Consider the following 21,230-nt stretch of genomic DNA (forward strand, 5'->3'; position numbering starts at 1 on the left):
CATGGCTACAGTAAAATTGTATCTAGCACCCACACATTGGTTATTTCCCTTATTCTATCAAGTTATTTTATTTTCTACTAACAGGGGAATCACAACCATTAAAAAGTCTTTTTTTTTAGTGAACTTATCAATTTTATGAAACAAAAACGTAAGCAACATACAAGTACTTCCTAAGATGAACAAAAACAAAGAGAATGATACAAGCTTAAAAAATTTAACTAGCACAAACCAAAACAAAAGAACAAACAAATATCATGAAAATATACTGATATAAAGATATCAGAATATAAAGAAATAATAAAATCACATGAGGCTTCTAAAGCTCAAATAGGCTTCACCCATGCTTCTGGCACAAACTAAAACAAAAGAAATAATAAATGTCATGAAAATATACCAGAATAAAGGATATTAGAGTATAGAGAAATAATAAAATCCCTTGATGAATCTAAAGCTCACATAGGATTCCCCCATGCTTCTTCATCTTTTTAGTGATATTTTTCTTCCATTTTTTTCCTTTGGAGGGTCCTGGCTCCTCAGGGAGTATGCTGTTGTCTGCCATAATGATGACAGGCTTACGTGTTGTGTAAAAATAAAGTCAAGACAGCAACCTGTCATTTAAGGGCAGCAAGCAGGATGGAGGGAGGGAGAGCGTGAAGTGTGTTGGTGGGGAAGTGTCCCCCTCGAAAGAAGGATCTTTCTCACAAGAGTATCCCAGCGTGACACGTGAGTTGCAGCATGAGCCATCATTGGCTGGCTCTTCCTGCACTGCTATAGCAAGGAAGTTACTTCTCTGGCCCCAGCAACTGATAGCCATCATTCAAGTACAACAAGAAGGTTCTGTGAATAATTTTACTTGGATGGATTTTTGACCCTATTGCAGGGTCCATTCTGATATCTGTGCTCTCTTCTGTCACAGTAGGAAGGTTGGAGATGGCAATGCAATAAAAATAATAAATTTGGCCACAAGGTCGTTTACGTCACCCTGACTCTGGGCACCTCATATACAGTACCCTTCCAAATGAAAATGAAATTATGTATACAAGTGAGAAAAAGTGAGAAAGGATGAAGCAAAAATCACATAAAATGAGAGAGAGAGAGAGAGAGAGAGAGAGAGAGAGAGAGAGAGAGAGAGAGAGAGAGAGAGAGAGAGAGAGAGAGAGAGAGAGAGAGAGAGAGAGAGAGAGAGAGAGAGAGAGAGATAAGGGGGAGGGGAAGTGACAGGGAGGGAGGTTTGAGACAAGACCAAAGAAGGGAGAGGAAAGGACAAAAGGAAGAAAGAAACAGGCCGCGGATAGGTGAGCAGCAGCTTGCACAGCAGGTGAGTCTTGCAAGCTTTAATTTGTTCTTCTGATTAATTTTTATTAAAATTTCAATGCTCACCAGAGTGGTGAGTTCATCATGCCAGTTTGGGTTTGTTATTCCAATTAAATATTTATTAAAATTCCAGTGCTTGCACAAATGGTGAGTTCGTTATGCCAGTTTTGGTTCATTATTCCGTGTAAGTATTTATTAAAATTTCATTGCATTATTGGACCTGTACATTATAACAACCATGCGTTGTCACGTACCCTGCTGTATTCTTACTTGCTGAAGCAGATGAGCTTGCAACACATCCAGATTATTTTTACCTCCATATCTGCAGTTGCTGATAGATAAATTTTACATATATTACAGTGATATAGAGAGCATTGAATCTGTGAGAAAAAGTGAGAAAAGACAAAAGAGAAGAGGAAAAATAATAAATAAATAGAAAAAGAGATTAAATAAAAAAGTAAAAATTTTTGACTTCAGACTGTAAATGTAAAAGATGTATCTGGGGAAGGGAAGTTCAGGATGGATGGAGGGAACAGAAATGGGAAGGGGATGGAGGAAGAATGAAAAGGAGAGAAGGGAATTCTTATCCCCCACTACCTCCTCTCTCCCTCTCATTCTTCACGCCCTCCTCACCCTTTCTACGCATACATTCTGCTCTTTTTACTTTCTCCCCATACTCCCATCATTCTCTTTCATTCTTCCACCACTTCTTTGACTCATCTATAATGAGTCTTCACATTACACCACAGTTCCACTCAACTGAATTTTGGCATGTCAAAACCAACCTACAGTATGTAATAGAGAGAGAGAGAGAGAGAGAGAGAGAGAGAGAGAGAGAGAGAGAGAGAGAGAGAGAGAGAGAGAGAGAGAGAGAGAGAGAGAGAGAGAGAGAGAATTGGCTAATTCTTTGTATTATTTTTTTTTATCAAAATGTGATGCATTTTTTTGTTTTGCTAAATTAAAATAAAAGATTATGTCTGTTGTACAGTAAAATCCCTTTTATCCGGCATCAATGAAACCGCCAACATGCCAGATACTTGAATATTGCTGGATACTTGAATAGAAGTGAAATTATGTCCACAATCACCACCCTACACTCACGCATCTTACCATAACAAAGATCAGCTGATCTTAATCAGCAGCTGATCTGATCAGCTGCTTAAGTGTAAGCACAACACGCTTCCTCTTTTCTACAACTTTAGGCATGATGAAGGCGACAGGCGATAAACAGTGCACACGCGAGACTGGCTCACTGAGTAGACACAGTGCAGTGGGCCGTGGGTGGCGCGAAGTTTTGCGCTCTGGTGGCGAGGGGACAAAGTATGCCTCGCGCGGGAATTTTAATCGATTTTATGAGTACACATTGATTTTTTTATTGATTTTAAGGCTCGGGGAAAAATGTGCCGGATACTTGAAGCTGCCGGATACTCGAATGCCGGATGAGAGGGATTTTACTGTAGTATGTGTGTGGTGTAGTGTAAATAGTAAGAGATGAGTGTACTGGAGTGCATGCTGGTAACTTTAGTGTAAGTGTAACACTGAAAAGTGCCACCATAAACTGAGGATTCTCCGTACTCTCTTTCCCCCATCACTCCACAATATGTACCTTCTTCCCCCAGTTCCTTTCTTTTCCCTTCCTTTTTCATCTTGTCTCAGACTTCCCACCATTGTCTCCCCTCCCCTCCCCTTATCTGTCCAGGATAAAGGGACAAGGGAGTGATACCTTGCACTCTCCCCAACACTCATTCCATAGCATTCACTCTACATCCTTACACACTCATTCTCAGTCAGCTTCATTATATTTAGCAATTGTCAGGATCATTCTTACTCATTCACTCTCACACTTCATCTTTCACAAATTTTCACACTTACAGTTACATTCTCTTACTCAGTCTCACTCTAATGAGCACTCGCTCCCATCACTGCTCTAACTCTCACTCACACTTAATCTTTCACTTACCATATATTTCAGTGTATGAAATCCCGATTAAATCATCCTAAAAAGGGTACAAAAAAGTGGGTTGTCCTATACATCAGATACAAATACAATGACCTAAAAATTTTATGCAAAATACCATTGTAATGTGGATCTGAATTGTTTTGAGTTTATATTACAGCTTTTGCAAAAGTTAGACATAGTAAAATAGGAATCCATTTTGAGAAAATGTGCTGAAATGTTTTCCCATTGAAAAGAGATGGATCCCTTGACCTTGCAATGTTGTATAGGGACAAAGTCCATATACTGAGAAAGTAAAAACCTGATGAATGTTGGTGTATCTAATCAAAAGAGACATGACATACTGGAAAAGATTATGGCTGACAGTCCAACACATGTAGGCAGTGCAGGGTAAGGTTCATTTGTGTTTAGGAAAACTGATCGTACAGTACATTGTCCATTCGTAATTCTACACCATCTTCATTCATCTATCCTTTTTCATGAAGATGTACAAAGGCAACTGGTGGAAATTTTATTTTAGGTTTAGTTTTCATGCTTGAAGATGATGGTACCTTATTTCTGGTAATACATTCAAGGTATTTATTCAATGTACAGTGGAATCTCAGTTACCAAATGCCTCCCTTTTTTAACAAATTGGTTTTCAAACTAAATTATTGCTTCACTTGCAATACCATAATTCAGTTCTAGAAAAAAAGTTACTTGAATTCAAATATTAGAAGACAAAAAGCTACTGTTTATTACTAATTTATAGTTTCTATAAATATTTACTTTGTTTTATTTGGAGGAGAGTGTTAAACAGTAATTCAATCTTTGAAATAAGGTAAATGTGATCCCACTGAAAGCCTTGATGTAAATAAACAGTTTTCAGTGCTCAGGAGTAATCCAGAGCTACCTGTGGCTCTCTCGATGACCTCCAACACCATCACTACTGCATAACTGAATTTTTCCAGCAGCCTTTCGCAGCAGCAAGATGTCTAAATGTTATGATCATCTTCATTTTAGCAGTAAGTGGTTTGCTTCTCTCTGTGTCCCTCTGTAAGGCTTCCCTCACTAGATCAGTGACAAAGAGAATACCTGCACAGTCTAAACAGTATCCTCTGATGAGTTCTGTATCACTAAGTTCATTCAATACATCCTTTCTAGATAAATAATTTGGGAGCTGGAGATATCATGAAGCAGCCATATTGGCTATGGGGTCTGTCATAAGCCACTAGGACAGGGTAGACTGATGTCTGGGAATGAATTAATCCATTTTACATTGATTCTTATGGGGAAAATAGTTTCAGTTTTTTAACATTTTTGGATTTTGAATGGTATTCAGGAATTAATTAAGTTCTAGAACCGAGGTTCCACTGTACTAGTATATCACCATCTCAGTTATCTGGTGTTCACTGACTTAAACTTCATCACAGATGATTTGGTAGTTTGGGTGTCATCTTATACCACTGTTATCAGCTAAAACTATTAACTTTAAGCCAAAATTTGATGGTTGTCATATCTGCCGAAATATACTGTATTTTCATAATCTAACTCATGCTTGTTTTCTCCTTCACAATGCTTCTTACTTGGACTTGTTCTCACTTATTCCTTTCTATCCACAGTCATTCTTCTTCTATTAATCTCTCAACTCACTCAAGTTTACTTTCCATTCAATTAATTCAGACTTATCCTCACTCTCACTCACTCAAACTTAGCCTACTTCAACTCACACACTTATGAATCCTACAGACTCTCTCTCTCTCTCTCTCTCTCTCTCACTTACTCTTTCAGGATCCTTTAGGGAACATGCACAGAGAAAACAGATTACCAGTTGGCTGTGTGAAAAGTACAATTCCTGACCAATATCCAGCATGGGAAAAAGTTAAGCCTATCAACTGTGATTATGTTCTGATCTTTTAACTACTCATCCTAACATAACTCAATCAAATATATATCAATCTGAAGAAGACCTGCTTTCTTCATGAAGTAAACAATTTGTATAGAAACTAAAGAGCACCTATCCTATAATCTGTATTTAATTTCTGAAATGAAATAGACCCAACCTATGTTATTCAGTGTCTAAAAAATCTTATTTCTTTGCCTTCTCATTCAGCATAATCTTCCACAATATGCCTTTTTCTTCAATGACATTCCACTCTCCTCCTTAACAGCAAACATGCTTGTGTTGTAATTTATCAGAAATCTCAACTAGAAATTCCATATCCCACCTCTTGTCCAAACAGCACATATAGGAAATGTGACTATTATGAAAGGAATGCACAATCTTTACAAAGCTCAGCCTTCATTCCTTTATGGAAGTTCAACCAATTTCTGAAGATGTGTTAAGTACATACATTTTTCAAATGAATTATTTTATATAATACACAAGCAAAAGAAAGAAGAAAACAAACACCAAAGACAGGTACATGTGTTTACAGCAAAATAGGTTGAGAAGTAAAGGACAACATTTATTATAGTTATCATACCTGGTAACCAACAAGCTTTCCAAGCTGCCAGCCTCTTTCCTTGCACACTCTACGTGCCAAGGAGATTGCAGCAATCCTGCGAGGTTGGGTGACCACAATGTTGCAGTGCTGATGTTTGTCTGCAGCCTCGTCAAGTATAAACTGGGGAACCTGAGTTGATTTGCCACATCCAGTTTCTCCCTCAATAACAACTACTTGATAGTTGGTAATTTTCTCCAGTATCTACATGAAAAAAAACGAAGAGGTGCTAGTAATAACTTTAGTGCTTGAAGCAGCAGGAGGTGTTTGAACAGGGAGTGATGGTGGAGGATGCTTATGGAAAGAGTAAAGCATCATACATAAATCAATAGATAGACAAATTACTTTATTATTCATAATCATATAGTCCAAAATTACAGTTATGGTGGGACTGGGATTTCTAACAGGAAGCAAATCTATCTTTCCATCTAATATACATTATATCTGTTTCTAAGAATTCCCACCAGTAGATGACTGCAATAAAGTTGCCTTCATTTATTCCTGCCCTTACAAGCTTTCATCCTTTCACTCTCCTTTCACCCCTTTCACATCCTTCAATAATCTTTCCTCCATATGTACTACAAGTCCTCAACTTGCACCCACTATATTCATAATACTGATGTATACTCTCTTAGGGCTGATTTCACAGTTGCTTCCTTTTGTTGTGATGTTATCAATGCATGGTGATGTCCATCACCAACAACAAATCTGATTTCAAAGTAATTTTTTTTGAGGCAGTGTTTGTTTTGGTCCTTAACAGTAATTGGAACCTTTGGTAATGCTGGCTTGGGAGTTGCTGGGCCACTCCAATGGAGCTTACCAATGCATTTATTTCTTGCAAAATAGAATGAGTTCTTATGCTCTTGTAACTGTATTATTTCTTAAATTACATATTAAATTTATCTAACAATACAGCAACACTCTGTAGGCTATAATAGTAATATGATAAAATTTAAGAAGAATGGCAGCATGAATTCACTTCACCAGTTGATGAAAACTTCACTACTTGTCACCCGTGTTTCATCTGCTATGCCTCCTTGGTTAAAAACTTCTGTAATAATTCTAACATACACATAAGGTATATGGAATTTGTCACCTTAGAGAAATATTGGATAATACTAAAATAACATCACTGTTTCCATCAGAGGGCTAGGTTAAGTTAGGTTTACATTAATTAAGTTAATTCATTTAATTGCTAATCCTTTCAATGTGCAGATCATGATAAAAAGAACATATCTTTGCCCAGGAATAAATAATGAGTCTCAAAATTAGTAAGCTAGGGTTACTTCCATAAAACCAGAAATATTTCAATCTAACAATGTATGTGTACAGCAATGAGGGAGAGAGAAATAAATTATTTATCATGTGCCCAGTTGGCATACGCAGAGTTTGATGAATGTTAGACAGATATTCAAAGGGAAGAATCACAAAATGTAACCATGTTTGCAATGGATGAATATGCTGTGTTGAAGGCACCAGTGATGTATTTCTATGCCTTTCTCTTTTTTTTTCAGTGTTGGCAGGCTTTGGCACACCAACATTACTGGATCAGAAGTATTCATTTTGTTATGATTGTTACCAGGTTGGGAATTACCAAAACCATGAAAACAACCAACTGTGAAATTGGATCAAGGTGTTGGTAATGCCTGTTACCAAGCAGGTAAGGCTTTTGGTTGGGAAGATTACCAAGCGACTGTGAAATCAGCTTTTAGTCTCTTTACCTCACTTTCTGCCATTCTTTCTATGTAGCCAAACCATTTTATGATGCTTTACTTGACCTCACTCAACTAATTCACATTTCATTCTTGCACTGTTACTTGACATACTATGTCATCTTACATCATCTTCATATACATTTTCTACATGACTTCTTAAGTAACTAATTTCAACAGTTTCTTTTCCTTCATAACTTATACAGGGAGTTTTCAGGCTATGCCAGAGTTCCATTAAAAGAGAGAGAGAGAGAGAGAGAGAGAGAGAGAGAGAGAGAGAGAGAGAGAGAGAGAGAGAGAGAGAGAGAGAGAGAGAGAGAGAGAGAGAGAGAGAGAGAGAGAGAGAGAGAGAGAGCCTGTTAACTGAGCCTACTCAGCCTGTTAACTGGGGCCACACCCAGGGCTGGCAATGGATCCCGCCTGGCCTTCGGTACCCCCAACTGAGCCCTGTCACACCCTTTCAGGCCGGACCACAACTCCCTCCAACATGGTAAGGCCCGACCGCCACCGCCATCAATTCAAGGTTATCTCCGCCAATGTACGTGGTCTCCGAACAAACATCAGAGACCTAACCCACAACTGTGTACTACGACATGGTGCAGATGCAGTTGTAGTGACAGAGACCTGGCTGAATGGAGAGGTGGAGCCATCGTTCGGCAAAATAGGTGGCTACACTCAATGGGCCAGGAGAGAGCAACAGGATAGAGCTGGAGGCGGAGTGGCTGTCTGCTTCAGGTAGGGAGTGCAGGTACAACTCGACATGGACACGCCGCCTCAGCTGGAGGTGATGTTCTTCCAGGTTGTGCTGGCCAACCACTCTGCCCTCCGCTGTGCGCCATGTACCGCCCCCCCCCCCGGCAGGGGCCTGACTCGCTCCTGTACCTCAAGGAGGCCCTAGATGTCCTCCTTGTGACTCACCGCTGCCAACACATCTTGCTTGTGGGCGACCTCAACCACCACCTGGAGCGCGATGCCTATGAGAACCTCCTGACGGTGTAGGGCCTGAAGGACCATGTGACCTTCCCCACTCATGAGCGGGGCGGGACCCTGGACCCCGTCATATCCGACCTGGAGGAGGACACACTCAGCTGCCACCAGCTGGGTCTCGTGGGCAGCTCTGACCACCATGCTGTCCTGACCCAGGTGGACATGGGTGTGGCTCGTGGTGAAGCCACCACTCGCACAGTCTGGCTATGGGATAGAGCAGACTGGGGCTCCCTTCGCCGAGACCTGCGCAGGACTGACTGGCCTTCCATCCTGCAGGGTGGAGCAGAGGTACAGGTGCGAGCCTTCACTTCCCGCCTCTTGGCGTTCCAGGAGCAACACGTGCCCCACCGTGAGTTCGTCGCCAGACCAACGGACCAGCCTTGGTTTGGCTACCGCTGCCGCATTGCCGCCGAGGTGAAGTATTCTGCGTGGCTCTGCTACAAGCAGAGTCCTACTCGGCGCAACAAAGACCTACATCATGCAGCCTGCAAGAGGATGGTGACGACTTGCCGGTGGGCCGTAGGGAGGTGGGAGGAGGACCTGCGGCGCCAGCTAGGAGGCCCTGGAGTGGGCAACAAGACTTGGTGGTCCCTTGTTAAGGGCAGACAGGGGCTCAACCGTTAAGACACTGTCCCTCCTCTCACAAGGCCCGACGGAACGGTGGCCACCAGCAGCAAGGACAAAACCCAGCTGGTGGCCACCCTTTTCGCCGGGAAGATGGAGGTGGACGACCCTGAAAGGTCACCACCTCTTCTGGAGCAGCAGTGCAGAGAGACTGTAACCAAGGTGGAGGTGACGCAGGGGCTTGTCGAGCGTCTGCTGCAGGGGCACGATGTACAAAAAGCTACCGGTCCCGACAACATCAGCCCACACGTTTTGAAACAATGTGCCCGCAAGCTGGCTGTACCCCTCACCACAGTCTTCTCTGCCTGCTTATGGAAAAATACCTGGCCCTTAGTGTGGAAAGAGGCCTGGGTAGTTCCCATACACAAGAGGAGCTCCAGGTCTGACCCAAAAAATTATCGACCCATCTTCCTGCTCTCTGTGGTGGGGAAAGTGTTCGAGAGGGTGGTGGCAGATGTGGTGTGTCGCCACCTCCAGGACAATTACCTCCTCTCGAACCAACAGTTTGGGTTCAGACCTGGGCAGTCCACTTCCGATCTCCTCATGCTCCTCACCGGGGGCTGGCAGGATGCCCTTGACGGCAGCCTCGAGTCTGTTGTGGTGGCCCTGGATATAGCGGGCGCCTTCGACAGGGTCTGGCATGGGGGCCTTCTGGAAAAGCTGAGAGCAAAGGGGATCCAGGGTGACCTCCTTCAGCTCCTTGGCGACTACCTCCAAGGAAGGACCCTCCAGGTCGTTGTCAATGGGCAAGCGTCCGAATCCCTCCCAGTGAGAGCGTCAGTGCCACAGGGCTCGGTGCTGGGGCCAGTCCTGTGGAACATCTACATGGACGATCTTCTTCGACAGCTGCCGGCAGTCTCAGCTTATGCTGACGATTGCACTCTCTCCTGTACCTACCCTCAACACGAAAGTGAGCGTGCTGCTGAAGAGATCAATCAGCAGCTTGGGGTGATACAGGAGTGGGGGGCACGCTGGCAGGTGACCTTTGCTCCGGAGAAGACACAGGCAATGGTAGTTTCTCGATCCCCTGCTGCCGAGCCAGCAGTGGAGGGAGGGCTAAGCTTTGGTGGCCTTCCTCTCAAACCCCAGGAGTCCGTCAAGATTCTTGGAGTGGATCGAGGGCTGCGGTTTGACCGCCACGTCAAACACATTGCCCTTAAGGCCTCACACCAAGTCTCCTCCTTGAGGAGGGTGGCCAACTTGCTCGACACGAGAGGGAGGCTCTTGCTCTACAAGGGCCAGATACGGCCTTATTTAGAGTATGCCGTCCTCTCCTGGATGTCCTGTGCTGCCACACACATCAGCAAGCTCGACGGCATCCAGCGATGGGCGCTGCGACTGGTGGAAGCAGCAGGTGCCCCAGCCCATCCTGAGGCTCCCGTCGACACGCTAGAACACCGCAGGGACGTGGCGGCCCTTGTGGTGTTCCACAAGGCACAGGTGCAGGGTGTGCCACATCTGGCAGGACTACAGCTGCCCACCAGAGTCACCTCGCAGGACACGAGAACGGTGTTATCCAGTGGTGACTCAGTGTAAGTGCCGCTTTCTCACTCCAGCCAACACCAGTGCACCTTTTGGGAGCGAGTCTCCAGACTGTGGAACGTCTTCGCGTCCTCCGTCCCTCATATCAGGGGGATGGATACCCAGGATGTGAAGTTAGCAGCACAACACTGGAGGGGCTCATTCCCAACCCCCCTGCTAACAATATTAACATAAGTCCATAAAGAAATGTATATATATGTATATATCTTTATATTTGTGTGTTGTGTCCCACCCTTAAAATAGGTTGCACACGGCAGTGCGCCTTCGGGTGATAATGTACCTATGTTTGAATAAAAAAAAATAAAAAAAAGAAAAGAGAGAGAGAGAGAGAGAGAGAGAGAGAGAGAGAGAGAGAGAGAGAGAGAGAGAGAGAGAGAGAGAGAGAGAGAGAGAGAGAGAGAGAGAGAGAGAGAGAGAGAGAGAGAGAGAGAGAGAGAGACTCCTTGCCTTGACTCCTATGGCTGACTTGCTCTACACTTGCCACCACTCTAGGAAACTTACTTGCTTCATTCACATCACTACCAACCAATAGCTTCACCTTGCACCTTAAGGTTATACAAATTAGCCCTTACTGGCCAAAAACTAATTTTCACTCCCTCTCCCCATACACTTTTCAAGGCTTCAAATAATCTTTTAGGCTTCTCTTGAATTAACAAAAAGTTCACTGGGATACACTGTTGATGCCGATCTTCCAGCCAAAGCACTAATAACCACTCTATCTCAATAATCAGACCACTATGCTTCTTAGTCATCAGTGCTAATTTCCAATGAGCAGAGCCTTGCCTTTCAAATGTTCAAAGATGTGATATTTATCTTGGATAAATGTAGTTACAGTCAAGCAGCTCAGACCAGGCAGCTGGCCAATTTGTCAGCCTTTCTCTCTTCTGTAGCCATATGTCTAATTTAATTTCCATAGTGATTGGTTTCTTTTTTCCTGATGCATTGTCATCAGAGGAGTCTGCTTCATGCTTGAGAGCTGTAATGAAGGACAAAGCAGGCAACACAAACGAGAGTGAATAAGTACTAATCCAACATGGAGCACAACTGAGATTGACCGACATTTCCTTCCTTGGTCTATTGCTGCATGATGACTAGTTTTGTATCATTTTTATTTTTTATCAAAATGTAATACACATTTTTTTGTTTGCTTTTTCTATTTCATTCAAGAAAAGATTGTGTTCAGTATAGTGTGTGTGTGTGGTGTAGTGTAAACAGTAGATGAATATATTGGAAGGGATGCTGGTACCCTCAATGTAAGTGTAGAAAAAAGGGAGGGGGTGAAGGGAAATGTACACAATTATGAAATGGCAGAAGTCAAGACTGCCATAAACTGAAGACTCCCTGTATTAAGTTAATTTGAAGTTATAAATTACAAGAATAGAAATGCTTGTAGCAAGGTTGTGGTCAGTTTCTCTTCACAAAACAGATGCAGTGAGGTGGCAAATTGGTTTTGATTTAGACAAAATAAGATTTCAATTGAATTTGAAAAGTTGCCACAATTGAGTTTGTGAAATAAAAATCAACATAAGCCATTTGATAATTTCACATCTCTTCTATACATCCTTCACTGCCATTCAATCAATTATGTCATATGGTTTCTCAAGGTTCATAGATGTAATACAAACATTTTCTTTTGTTGCCATTTTTTTCAACCATCATCCTTGTCCTCAGTGAAGAAACTGCTCTACATACACTATCCTTTATAAATTTTCCTTTCTCCTCTTCAATAACACTTACTTCTTTTTCAACATTGAAAATTGGTAGTGTTGATTCTCGCCTTCTGGTACTAAAGTCATAATGCAGGAAAACATTTGCCTTCTGAGCACCTCCAGCATTTCCTTCAGAGGCAGAGTCATCATCATCATTCAAAGTTTTATGAAGTGTATGAGTCCGTCTTCTGACCTGCTGTTCAATACTTAACTGCAGAGAGAATGCAAAAACAACATGAAAATAATGGTGATACTTAACTCCTTTCTATATCACTTCCTTCCACTTCATAATACATAGCATAACTATTATGAATAAAGAACTGAATTATCTGAATATCATTGCCATGTCCCATCTAACAGACATCTGATTTATAGAAACTTTATCTTATAATTAAATAAGATATCTAGAAATGCTGAATTCACTTAGAGATATTTATTCCTTATTAGGCAATCCATTTACCAAATAATTAAAATCAAAGTCACTACTCTAAAAAATCAAAATCTCTAGCTCTGGACTATGACACTGAGATGAATGCAGAGGAACCTGTAGATCTGGATTGGAGTATATGTAGCAAAATGTTTCAAGTGGTAGAGTGATTCATAGAATGCAAAGCAGAAATGGAGTTAGAAGACTCGTCTGATCCAGCAAAACAGTCTTAAAATGGTTTTGGCATGCAGAAAGAACTGAAGAATAATTAGAGAAGAAGATACCTGAACTGAACATAAGAAGCATAAGGCTAAGCAGAAGACAATAAAAAGAGAGGTGAACAATGTGAAGAGGGCATTAGATACACGAGGGATATCGCTGGAACAATTAGAAGCAGTTACATGTAACAAGAGATGAATGGAGACCAGCTGCAAAAAGTATAAATGGGCCACAGCTTCAAGGGCCTCTACATAAGTTCTCATTTACACAACAGTTTTTCAGTCAATCTTCATGACCTTCATAACTTCCTGATCTCCCTAACATTCTATTTCCTTTTCCCTCTCATCTTCTATGTTTCAATTCAAAGCATAATTACTGAGATTATTTCCCAAACATATCACCTGACTTACCTCTAAGTCACGGAGGAACTCTTCTTGGTAGTGGAGAGCATATGCCTTTCCCTGTTCTTGTTGGACTGATTCTGCCATAGGAGGTAGGAAATACTCTTCTGATGGGGGTTGCTTTGAGTTACATGTCTTGCTGGCAGGAAGCACAACCTAAATAGCAATGAAAATTACAAATAAGTTGATTTACTTTTTTAATTTTTTTTTAGTCAATATGTGTACTTATGTATATGCAGCAAATTGGATTCATCTATAAGCAATTTGTGTTTATATCCTCAAGATCTGAAAATAAATAAACATGATAAGAGGCAAGGTCACAAGGAAGAGAAGAAAATAAAATCTAATGAGAATGTGATGACTTGACAAATGCCTGAGATTTTGAACTGTTAAAGTGAATTTACCAAGATAAAACGTTGGTAAAGGTAGAAACATAATAAAGTTGATAAGAAGTCAAATTTAGATTCTGAGGAACCATTAAAAAGGATGATGATATGGATAAGGACCAATATCCACCCAGGGAACAACTGGCTCTCTCTGTTGACAAGCATAATATCAAGACCTGTATCCCTCATATTCATACCAGATCTTAACTGATAACCAACCTGGGCTTTCAACTGCATTACTTACCTTAAGGCAGCAATTAAAATTAAACATTTTTGTTAATCAACAAAGGATATTTCATTTAGGGTAACTTTAGGACTTTGATAAAGAGAATTATATGTTTCAGCCTTGGGCTTTACAAATATAATAGCAATCTTACGACCACAATAAATATGACTCATCAGATTTTGAGATTGTAACAATTGTGGTAAGACATGGTAAAAATTCTGATGACAAAAAAGATGAGAGCAATTTAAGGTGGGATAGAGATACAGGGAATTGAATAGTTTGCCTGAGAAAAGGATTAAAAAGTTTGATTGGTTGCCTCTTGCATTAGAAAGAAAAAATGAGTATGGGTAAGTGCACCATGAAGTACATCAGAGCCCTGGGATGATGAGTGGCGTGAAATCTGAAAGTTCCATGGAGCAATAACCATTGACATAGTGATAGAAGAGGTGCAACATTGTGCTTGGGAAAGAGAGAAAATAAAATTTACTTTAAGCTGTCGGCACTCAAAACTGACTTTCGAGGCTCCTGATTCTAAAATTCTAGATAAGTTTCTAAATCTGCAGTAATAACGACAATATTTTTCGGCCTTAAGACTATGCGAGTGCATGTAGTACTTAAATGTAATGTATAGTGAACATTAAGTTTATCTCACAATGTTAAGCTACAACAGCTCTATGCTATTTAGGTATATGAAGAAAGGACACAGAGGATATAAAATAGTAAATAACAGATTTGCAGCATTCTCTTGTATATATCCCCCAAGATATATTTGTAGATTACATTCCTCATTACAGGTGCCTATCTATCTATACCTTATACAATAATATATGTATTATATATTCATATAATTTTTTTAGGATAATCTTACCAATAGAGGGTCCTCATGGAGCAGATAAATTATGCACATATGATGATGAATACTCACCTGTATAACACATGTGGGGGTTTTGTTTTGGGGATCACACATAGTTGCTAAAATGATGTGATCTGTCTTGTGCTTCATTACAAATTCTAAGTCCATGCTGATGAGACACCCTTGAAAGGATATAGTTCAATGCGTGTGTTTGTATGTTGGCATGCGGGTACTGTCACTTCATAACATGTTGTTAGGCTTCGCCAATCAAACAAAATCTTCTTTTTCCTACCAATCACAGGACAGAATGTATGGACCTACACACTAAAGTTTTACTGGTGAACTCCTTCAAGCACACCACAGTGACTAGTCCCATGGCAGGTGTTTTATTCACCACTGTATTACTGGCTTAATCCTGTGGCAGGTATTTTATTCACCATTGTATTATTGGCCATTATTTCTACTGCACTGGCTATGACTATAAAACTTTGTGCGACACATTTGTATTGCACGTAGTGCCACTAATTCAGCTGTGCTTTGTACTTTGGAATTAGTCTGTGTGTAGTCTTCTACAAGGTTATCAAAGGCAGCAGGGAGCTACCTCTATCATGTGTTCCAATTATGATTTGGGGTCTACTTGAGTTTTCCTATGCTACAATAGGAAAGCCAGGCATCTCTACAACCTGTGTACACAAGCTTATTCCAGAGAGAGAGAGAGAGAGAGAGAGAGAGAGAGAGAGAGAGAGAGAGAGAGAGAGAGAGAGAGAGAGAGAGAGAGAGAGAGAGAGAGAGAGAGAGAGAGAGAGAGAGAGAGAGAGAGAGAGAGAGAGAGAGAGAGAGAGAGAGAGAGAGAGAGAGAGAGAGAGAGGTGGAGAGCATTGTCTGACTCACACCACACCCAGCCACAGCCATAGTGAACTTGGCACTCAGGGCAGCAGGAAGGCAAAAGTTAAATATGCATGTATTCCTCACTTCGCCATGGTCAAACTCTTCACTCTATGAACTTCAGGTCTACTGCATATTCGAGAGGAAGGATAGATGAGTAATGCTGAAAAGTTCTACCTGATGGTTGCATGTTGAGCTGCACAGTTAGATGGTAAAAATGAACAATTTTGGGCAAAAATTGCTGTGGTGATGGAATCCTTGTCAAGTTGTCATTAGTTAGGAATGCTTATGCCATGTCTGACTGCCACTGCTCCACTCTCAATATGCTTCTAAAGTCTATTCATGAGTTTAGTGAATCTGAGTCATCTGGGGATGAGTATGAGCCAACTCAGGATGAACTGGCTGAGATTGAAACCCCCATCATGCCAGTGATGACATGAGCAGCCACACATGGTGATACCAGTGGCTTAGTGGAATTACTGTCATCATACTGCTCTACATGTGGTATAAATTTACACAAAGAAATAGTATGTATTTCGTTATTCCTATAAATCTTACACAGATGTTGATGTACATAACAAAAGAGATGGTATAAATTTACACACAGAAAATGGTATATATTTAGTTATTCCCAAAATCTTGCATAGTTGTGCATGTACGTAGTAAAAGAGACAGTATAAATTTACACACAAATAGTATACATTTAGTTATTGCTAAAAATTTTACACAGTTGTGCATGTATGTAGTAAATGAGGAAATCATATTGCTTACAAACAACACTAAAGCAAGAATAATATAGCATCAGTATGATGTGCAAGATGAAGGAGGCTGGCTCCATAGTGCACTCTATAACCATTCCCCATTGTGGCAAAAATAAACCAAGATGAGTGTTATTGTACCTTTTATCATTAGTTTCAGTTAATTTCGGATTGATTTCTGCAATAATAATTATAAAAAAAAAAAAGATTGAGGCTCATGATTGAGGTGAAAAAAAAAAAAAACTAAATAGCCCCAGGCTGTACTTTTTTTTTTTTTTCTGTGGTGTGGTTGAGGGAGTTCACTGGTAAAGTTCTAATGTGTAGGTTCATACACTGTCATGTGATCTGTGATGTCACAGTACCCGCATACCAGCATATGAACACACGCATTACACTGTATACACTCCAAGTGTACTACATCACCAATTCTATGTCCATTGGCATGGACATGGTGATGTAGCACAAGATGGATCACATCACTTTAATATAACTATGTGTGACCTTAAAACAAAACCCCCCTATACACATGTTGTACAGTGAGTATGGGACTGCAGATGTTCCCAGTTTGTTGACTATTTTTTATGGATTTCCAACAAAAGTTGTGTCTTTCTCCTTAGATTTTTGAAGTTCTCAAATTGAGCCTATTTTGGCCTCCCACACACTAAATCCTCCCTTTCCCACCAGGTCCCAAATCTCGCTTGTCCTGGAGAGGTGCAGCAATAGAATGCATAAGGAGCCGCTATCGGTAAGACTTAGTTTTTTTTTTCTTTTTCTGACAAAATATGTTGCTTGAACACGAGACCCGTGAACAGGATGTGGTCTGTTATGCTTGTGGACTAGTGTTTATGTTAACTTATTGAAATCAATGATGAAATGTAGTTATCAAAGCAACATACTATTTTATGGTATAAATAACTATGTCAGAGTATTATTTAATGTAAATATGTGTTAATCACATTTTATTCCCTCCAAGAACCAATTAATGATCAGACAGATCAATCCACTACAAATTAAATTAACAATTCTATAAATTTAAATTTTCTAGTGAATTGCTTTAGTTTTCAAAGTTAATATTGGTTATTCATTAATAGTCAATAGTACAAATATGTTGCACACAGAAAATATATTAGTGCTTACCTTTTCAAATTCTCTGCCTCTGAACCAATTCATAAAGTCATTAGCACTTCCTTTAAACTTTTGGGACTGAGACATCATGACCTGTGGAGAACATGTTCACATTCATTACTTACCATTTGATAGCAATAATTCATAAATAGAAAATCTACTCTTGCATCCATCCCCTGGGGCAATTAACTGCTTAACACATTATTCTAGTGCTATCTTAAAACAATCATGCAAGGCAAACCAATTTATTTCCTAAGTAATTAATAAATGTCTTTTTAATACCAAATCTGCGAAATTAAAAGAATTTATCAGTGATGAAATGTAGTTATCAAAGCAACATACTTTATTATGGTATAAATAACTATGTCAGAGTATTACTTAATGTAAATATGTGTTAATCACATTTTATTCCCTCCAAGAACCAATTGAACAATTGAGGGTTTTCAACACTATGAAAATTCTCCAAACAAAATACTGACAAGATGTCTCACTGTTTTTGTATTACTGCAATTACAGGGTCTGTCTTTTTTGCTGCATACTTGAACTATCAGCCACTGTGATTTGCATACCAAGTCAACAATCCAGATAAGTATTCAAGGTTAGAATGAGATAATACATAAGAAGCACCTGCAAGGAGTATCTATAATTTCAAATCATGCCCACTCACATACATGTGGAGAGAGAGAGAGAGAGTCATAAATGGATATCCACATTTTACCACACTCTCACTTCTAAAACAGATCAGGGTATTATTGCAGTTTCGACCAATACACCATACATAACTAAAGCCCTTCGTAGGGTCTACATTTCACTGTTTGGAGTAATTTTAGTCCCATTTTACTGTGTTGGAAATTCATAAAAATTAAGATGAGAATTTTGAAGGTTTTGGTCAATTCTAGCTTAGATCCACCTCCAGTTGTCTCTCATAGGATACTAAGTGTGTTCCTATGTTTGTTATCAATGGTACACATGCGCAATGGCAACATGACATTGAGTCAAGAGTTAAGACCTATGATGACGTGGGGTTACAGCTGCGAATCAGGTCACATGGAAATTTATCAGCCACTCACATACAGACACGTGTATTTAGAGGAGGAAGGAACACCCGGAACTGTCTGTGCTGTGTCAGTTAGACCATGGGGTAAATTTATAGTTTAAGCCAATGTCCCAAATCTCTACCCACGGCCCACGGCGTTATTATTAATTTCCGACAAGTAGTGTAATCATTAGAAATGATGTGAATATAGTGAGAAGAACAAAATGAGGTAGGTTATTACCACGTAGTGTGTAATGGCTTAAACTATAATAAAACCCTAACCTAACCTAACCTAACAACTGAAGTTCAGGCAACAATACACCATTTATGTTTACCTGTGTACTTAGAAAAAGTTGAGAGTGCTGTGCATTCCCAGGCCTATTACGGCGTTATTATTAATTTCCGACAAGTAGTGTAATCATTAGAAATGATGTGAATAGTGAGGAGAACAAAATGAGGTAGGTTATTACCACGTAGTGTGTAATGGCTTAAACTATAATAAAACCGACCATGGCTACGGCAGAGACGTGTGCTGGCTGTGAATATACAAACTGGCATTTACAGTTGGTATGTAGTGATGACTGACAGAATGTAGATTACAAAATGTTACGTTATGTTAGTTTACCTTACAGGGGGGTTAGGTTAGGTTAATGTTATATTAGGATAGTGACCAAGGGTGGGTTTCGCCTCCGTCGCCCTCCCCACCCCCCCTGTTAAGTTACGTTTGGTTAGGATAGCGTAGAAATTTTTCATTCTCGAAATATGCCGTTTGTCATCCTTAAGACTTTTCAGATGTAAAAAATGCCTCATTTTGGCTTTCCCCACACATAAAATCCCGAATTCCCACCAGTCCCCTATGCTTGCTGATATAGAGATAAAAAGAGGATGAGAGGTAAGAGATAAAAAGGATGAGAATATTGGTAGAAACTGCAAATTTACCCAGATCAGATATCAATAATTTTTACAGGAATCCCGCGGGTCCGTTGCATGTCCGTGTTTTGCTTTGCATTGTATCAAACACCTCTTGAGATCGACAGCGGGTGCAAACAATCCGTAAATTTCAAGTCATCACTGCACAGAAACGCAGAGTAACCTTACTCCCTAGCCTCCTTGTCCACCAATACGGCACGGTGCCGCAGACTACCACGTAACTCCTAATCTACACACAAGCAAACACCATGAGCACATGTCTTCTGCTACACCATGTTTATCATGGTCATTGCTCACCTAGATGCATATAAAAGTTAACAGTATGCAGCTTACATACCTGATACCCATTAATACAACTGGTTGAATAGCTCCACACTGCCACAATTCTCTTGGAATCCCCGGCTCACGTTTTGTTACGAGAGTGGAGTATGAACTACAATGGATGTACGCCACCACTCAAAGTCACGTGTTAGCCTGCTGGCCACTGCGCAGCGTGTTGCTCAAGATTTTTTTTTTATAACAGCACTCCTTAGAAGCTGCTATGATTTTTTTTTTTTTTTTACCACGAGTTCCTTTCTTTTTATCCCTTCTTTCTTTTCTTTTATGTGGCAGAAAATTATACTATTTCTTTAATTTCTTAACCTAGTTTTAGTACTGTTAAATTATTGGTCGTTGTCCTGTTCTTCATAATGCTGTTGTAATTTTGCACTTTTCTTTCGTACTTGACTATGCGTTGGACACCACAGCAGGAAACGAATCATTTATTCTTGAGCGATCATCACGTGACATGCCAACCTGCATGAAAACCACTGAGCTGGAACTTCAACTCGCTGAAAAAACCTTGCCAGAGATTATTATTATCGTCTTTGCATAATGTGACTAGATTTTTTAGTTAAAAGCGGGATAAAAAAGAAAAAAAAAAGAAAGAAAAAAAAAAAAAAAAAAAAAAAAAAAAAAAAAAAAAAAATATATATATATATATATATATATATATATATATATATATATATATATATATATATATATATATATATATATATATATATATATATATATATATATATATATATATATATATATATATATATATATATATATATATATATATATATATATATATACACCTCTGAGTGCCCTGCGTGAACTGAGTGTAACTTCAGCTTGCATGCAGTACGTATTTGAGGCGAGTTAAAAAGAAGTAAAACTTAAACGATATTATATATAATTTTTAGATACAGTCCCCGTTTAACATTTACTGATAGTTTGCTGGAATCGAGGACCTCACCATCACCTCTCTCTCTCTCTCTCTCTCTCTCTCTCTCTCTCTCTCTACAAACACACACACACACACACACACACACACACACACACACACGAGTACACAAGGTTCATAAACAGCTAATGAAATAGTAAAGTTTGATAAGATTATCAGTTTTGCATTTGAAGTGGGATGACCATGAAAAAACAGGACAAACATTAAAAAAATCAGGAGATTTTGCTATAAGTGGGACAGACGTTGAAAAAGCGGGACTGTCCCGCCTAAAAGCGGGACTCTGGTCATCTTATCTTTGCATCGGTTAACACCAAGGGTATTATACCTCCATGGTTAGCACGTCAGTCTCATAAACAACAGTCAAATCACTTATAAATGAGAAA

The 21,230-nt window shown here is 39.9% G+C and overlaps 1 protein-coding gene across 6 annotated transcripts in view; it reads right to left on the bottom strand.

Moving 5' to 3' along the window:
• Positions 1-20,070, bottom strand: part of LOC135099938 (ATP-dependent RNA helicase TDRD9-like) — a 94,193-nt gene extending 74,123 nt beyond the window's left edge. For 2 of the 6 annotated variants that reach the window (XR_010268456.1, XM_064002665.1), the window contains exons 1-5: positions 19,610-19,838; positions 17,621-17,701; positions 13,385-13,531; positions 12,357-12,539; positions 5,737-5,958 (exon numbers count right to left, since the gene is read on the bottom strand). Coding sequence is in view for 4 of the 6 variants with exons in the window: in XM_064002665.1 (XP_063858735.1) it covers positions 5,737-5,958; positions 12,357-12,539; positions 13,385-13,531; positions 17,621-17,701; positions 19,610-19,633 (657 nt within the window). In the remaining 2 variants the exon portion in view is untranslated. Of the gene's footprint in view, positions 1-5,736; positions 5,959-12,356; positions 12,540-13,384; positions 13,532-17,620; positions 17,702-19,609; positions 19,841-19,911 lie in introns of those variants that run through there. The other 4 variants (XR_010268457.1, XM_064002664.1, XM_064002662.1 and 1 more) reach the window with 4 other exon arrangements.
• Positions 20,071-21,230: the final 1,160 nt, after the last annotated feature.

The sequence above is a fragment of the Scylla paramamosain genome, chromosome 4, assembly GCF_035594125.1.
Source record: "Scylla paramamosain isolate STU-SP2022 chromosome 4, ASM3559412v1, whole genome shotgun sequence".
Taxonomy (NCBI): Eukaryota; Metazoa; Arthropoda; class Malacostraca; order Decapoda; family Portunidae; genus Scylla; species Scylla paramamosain.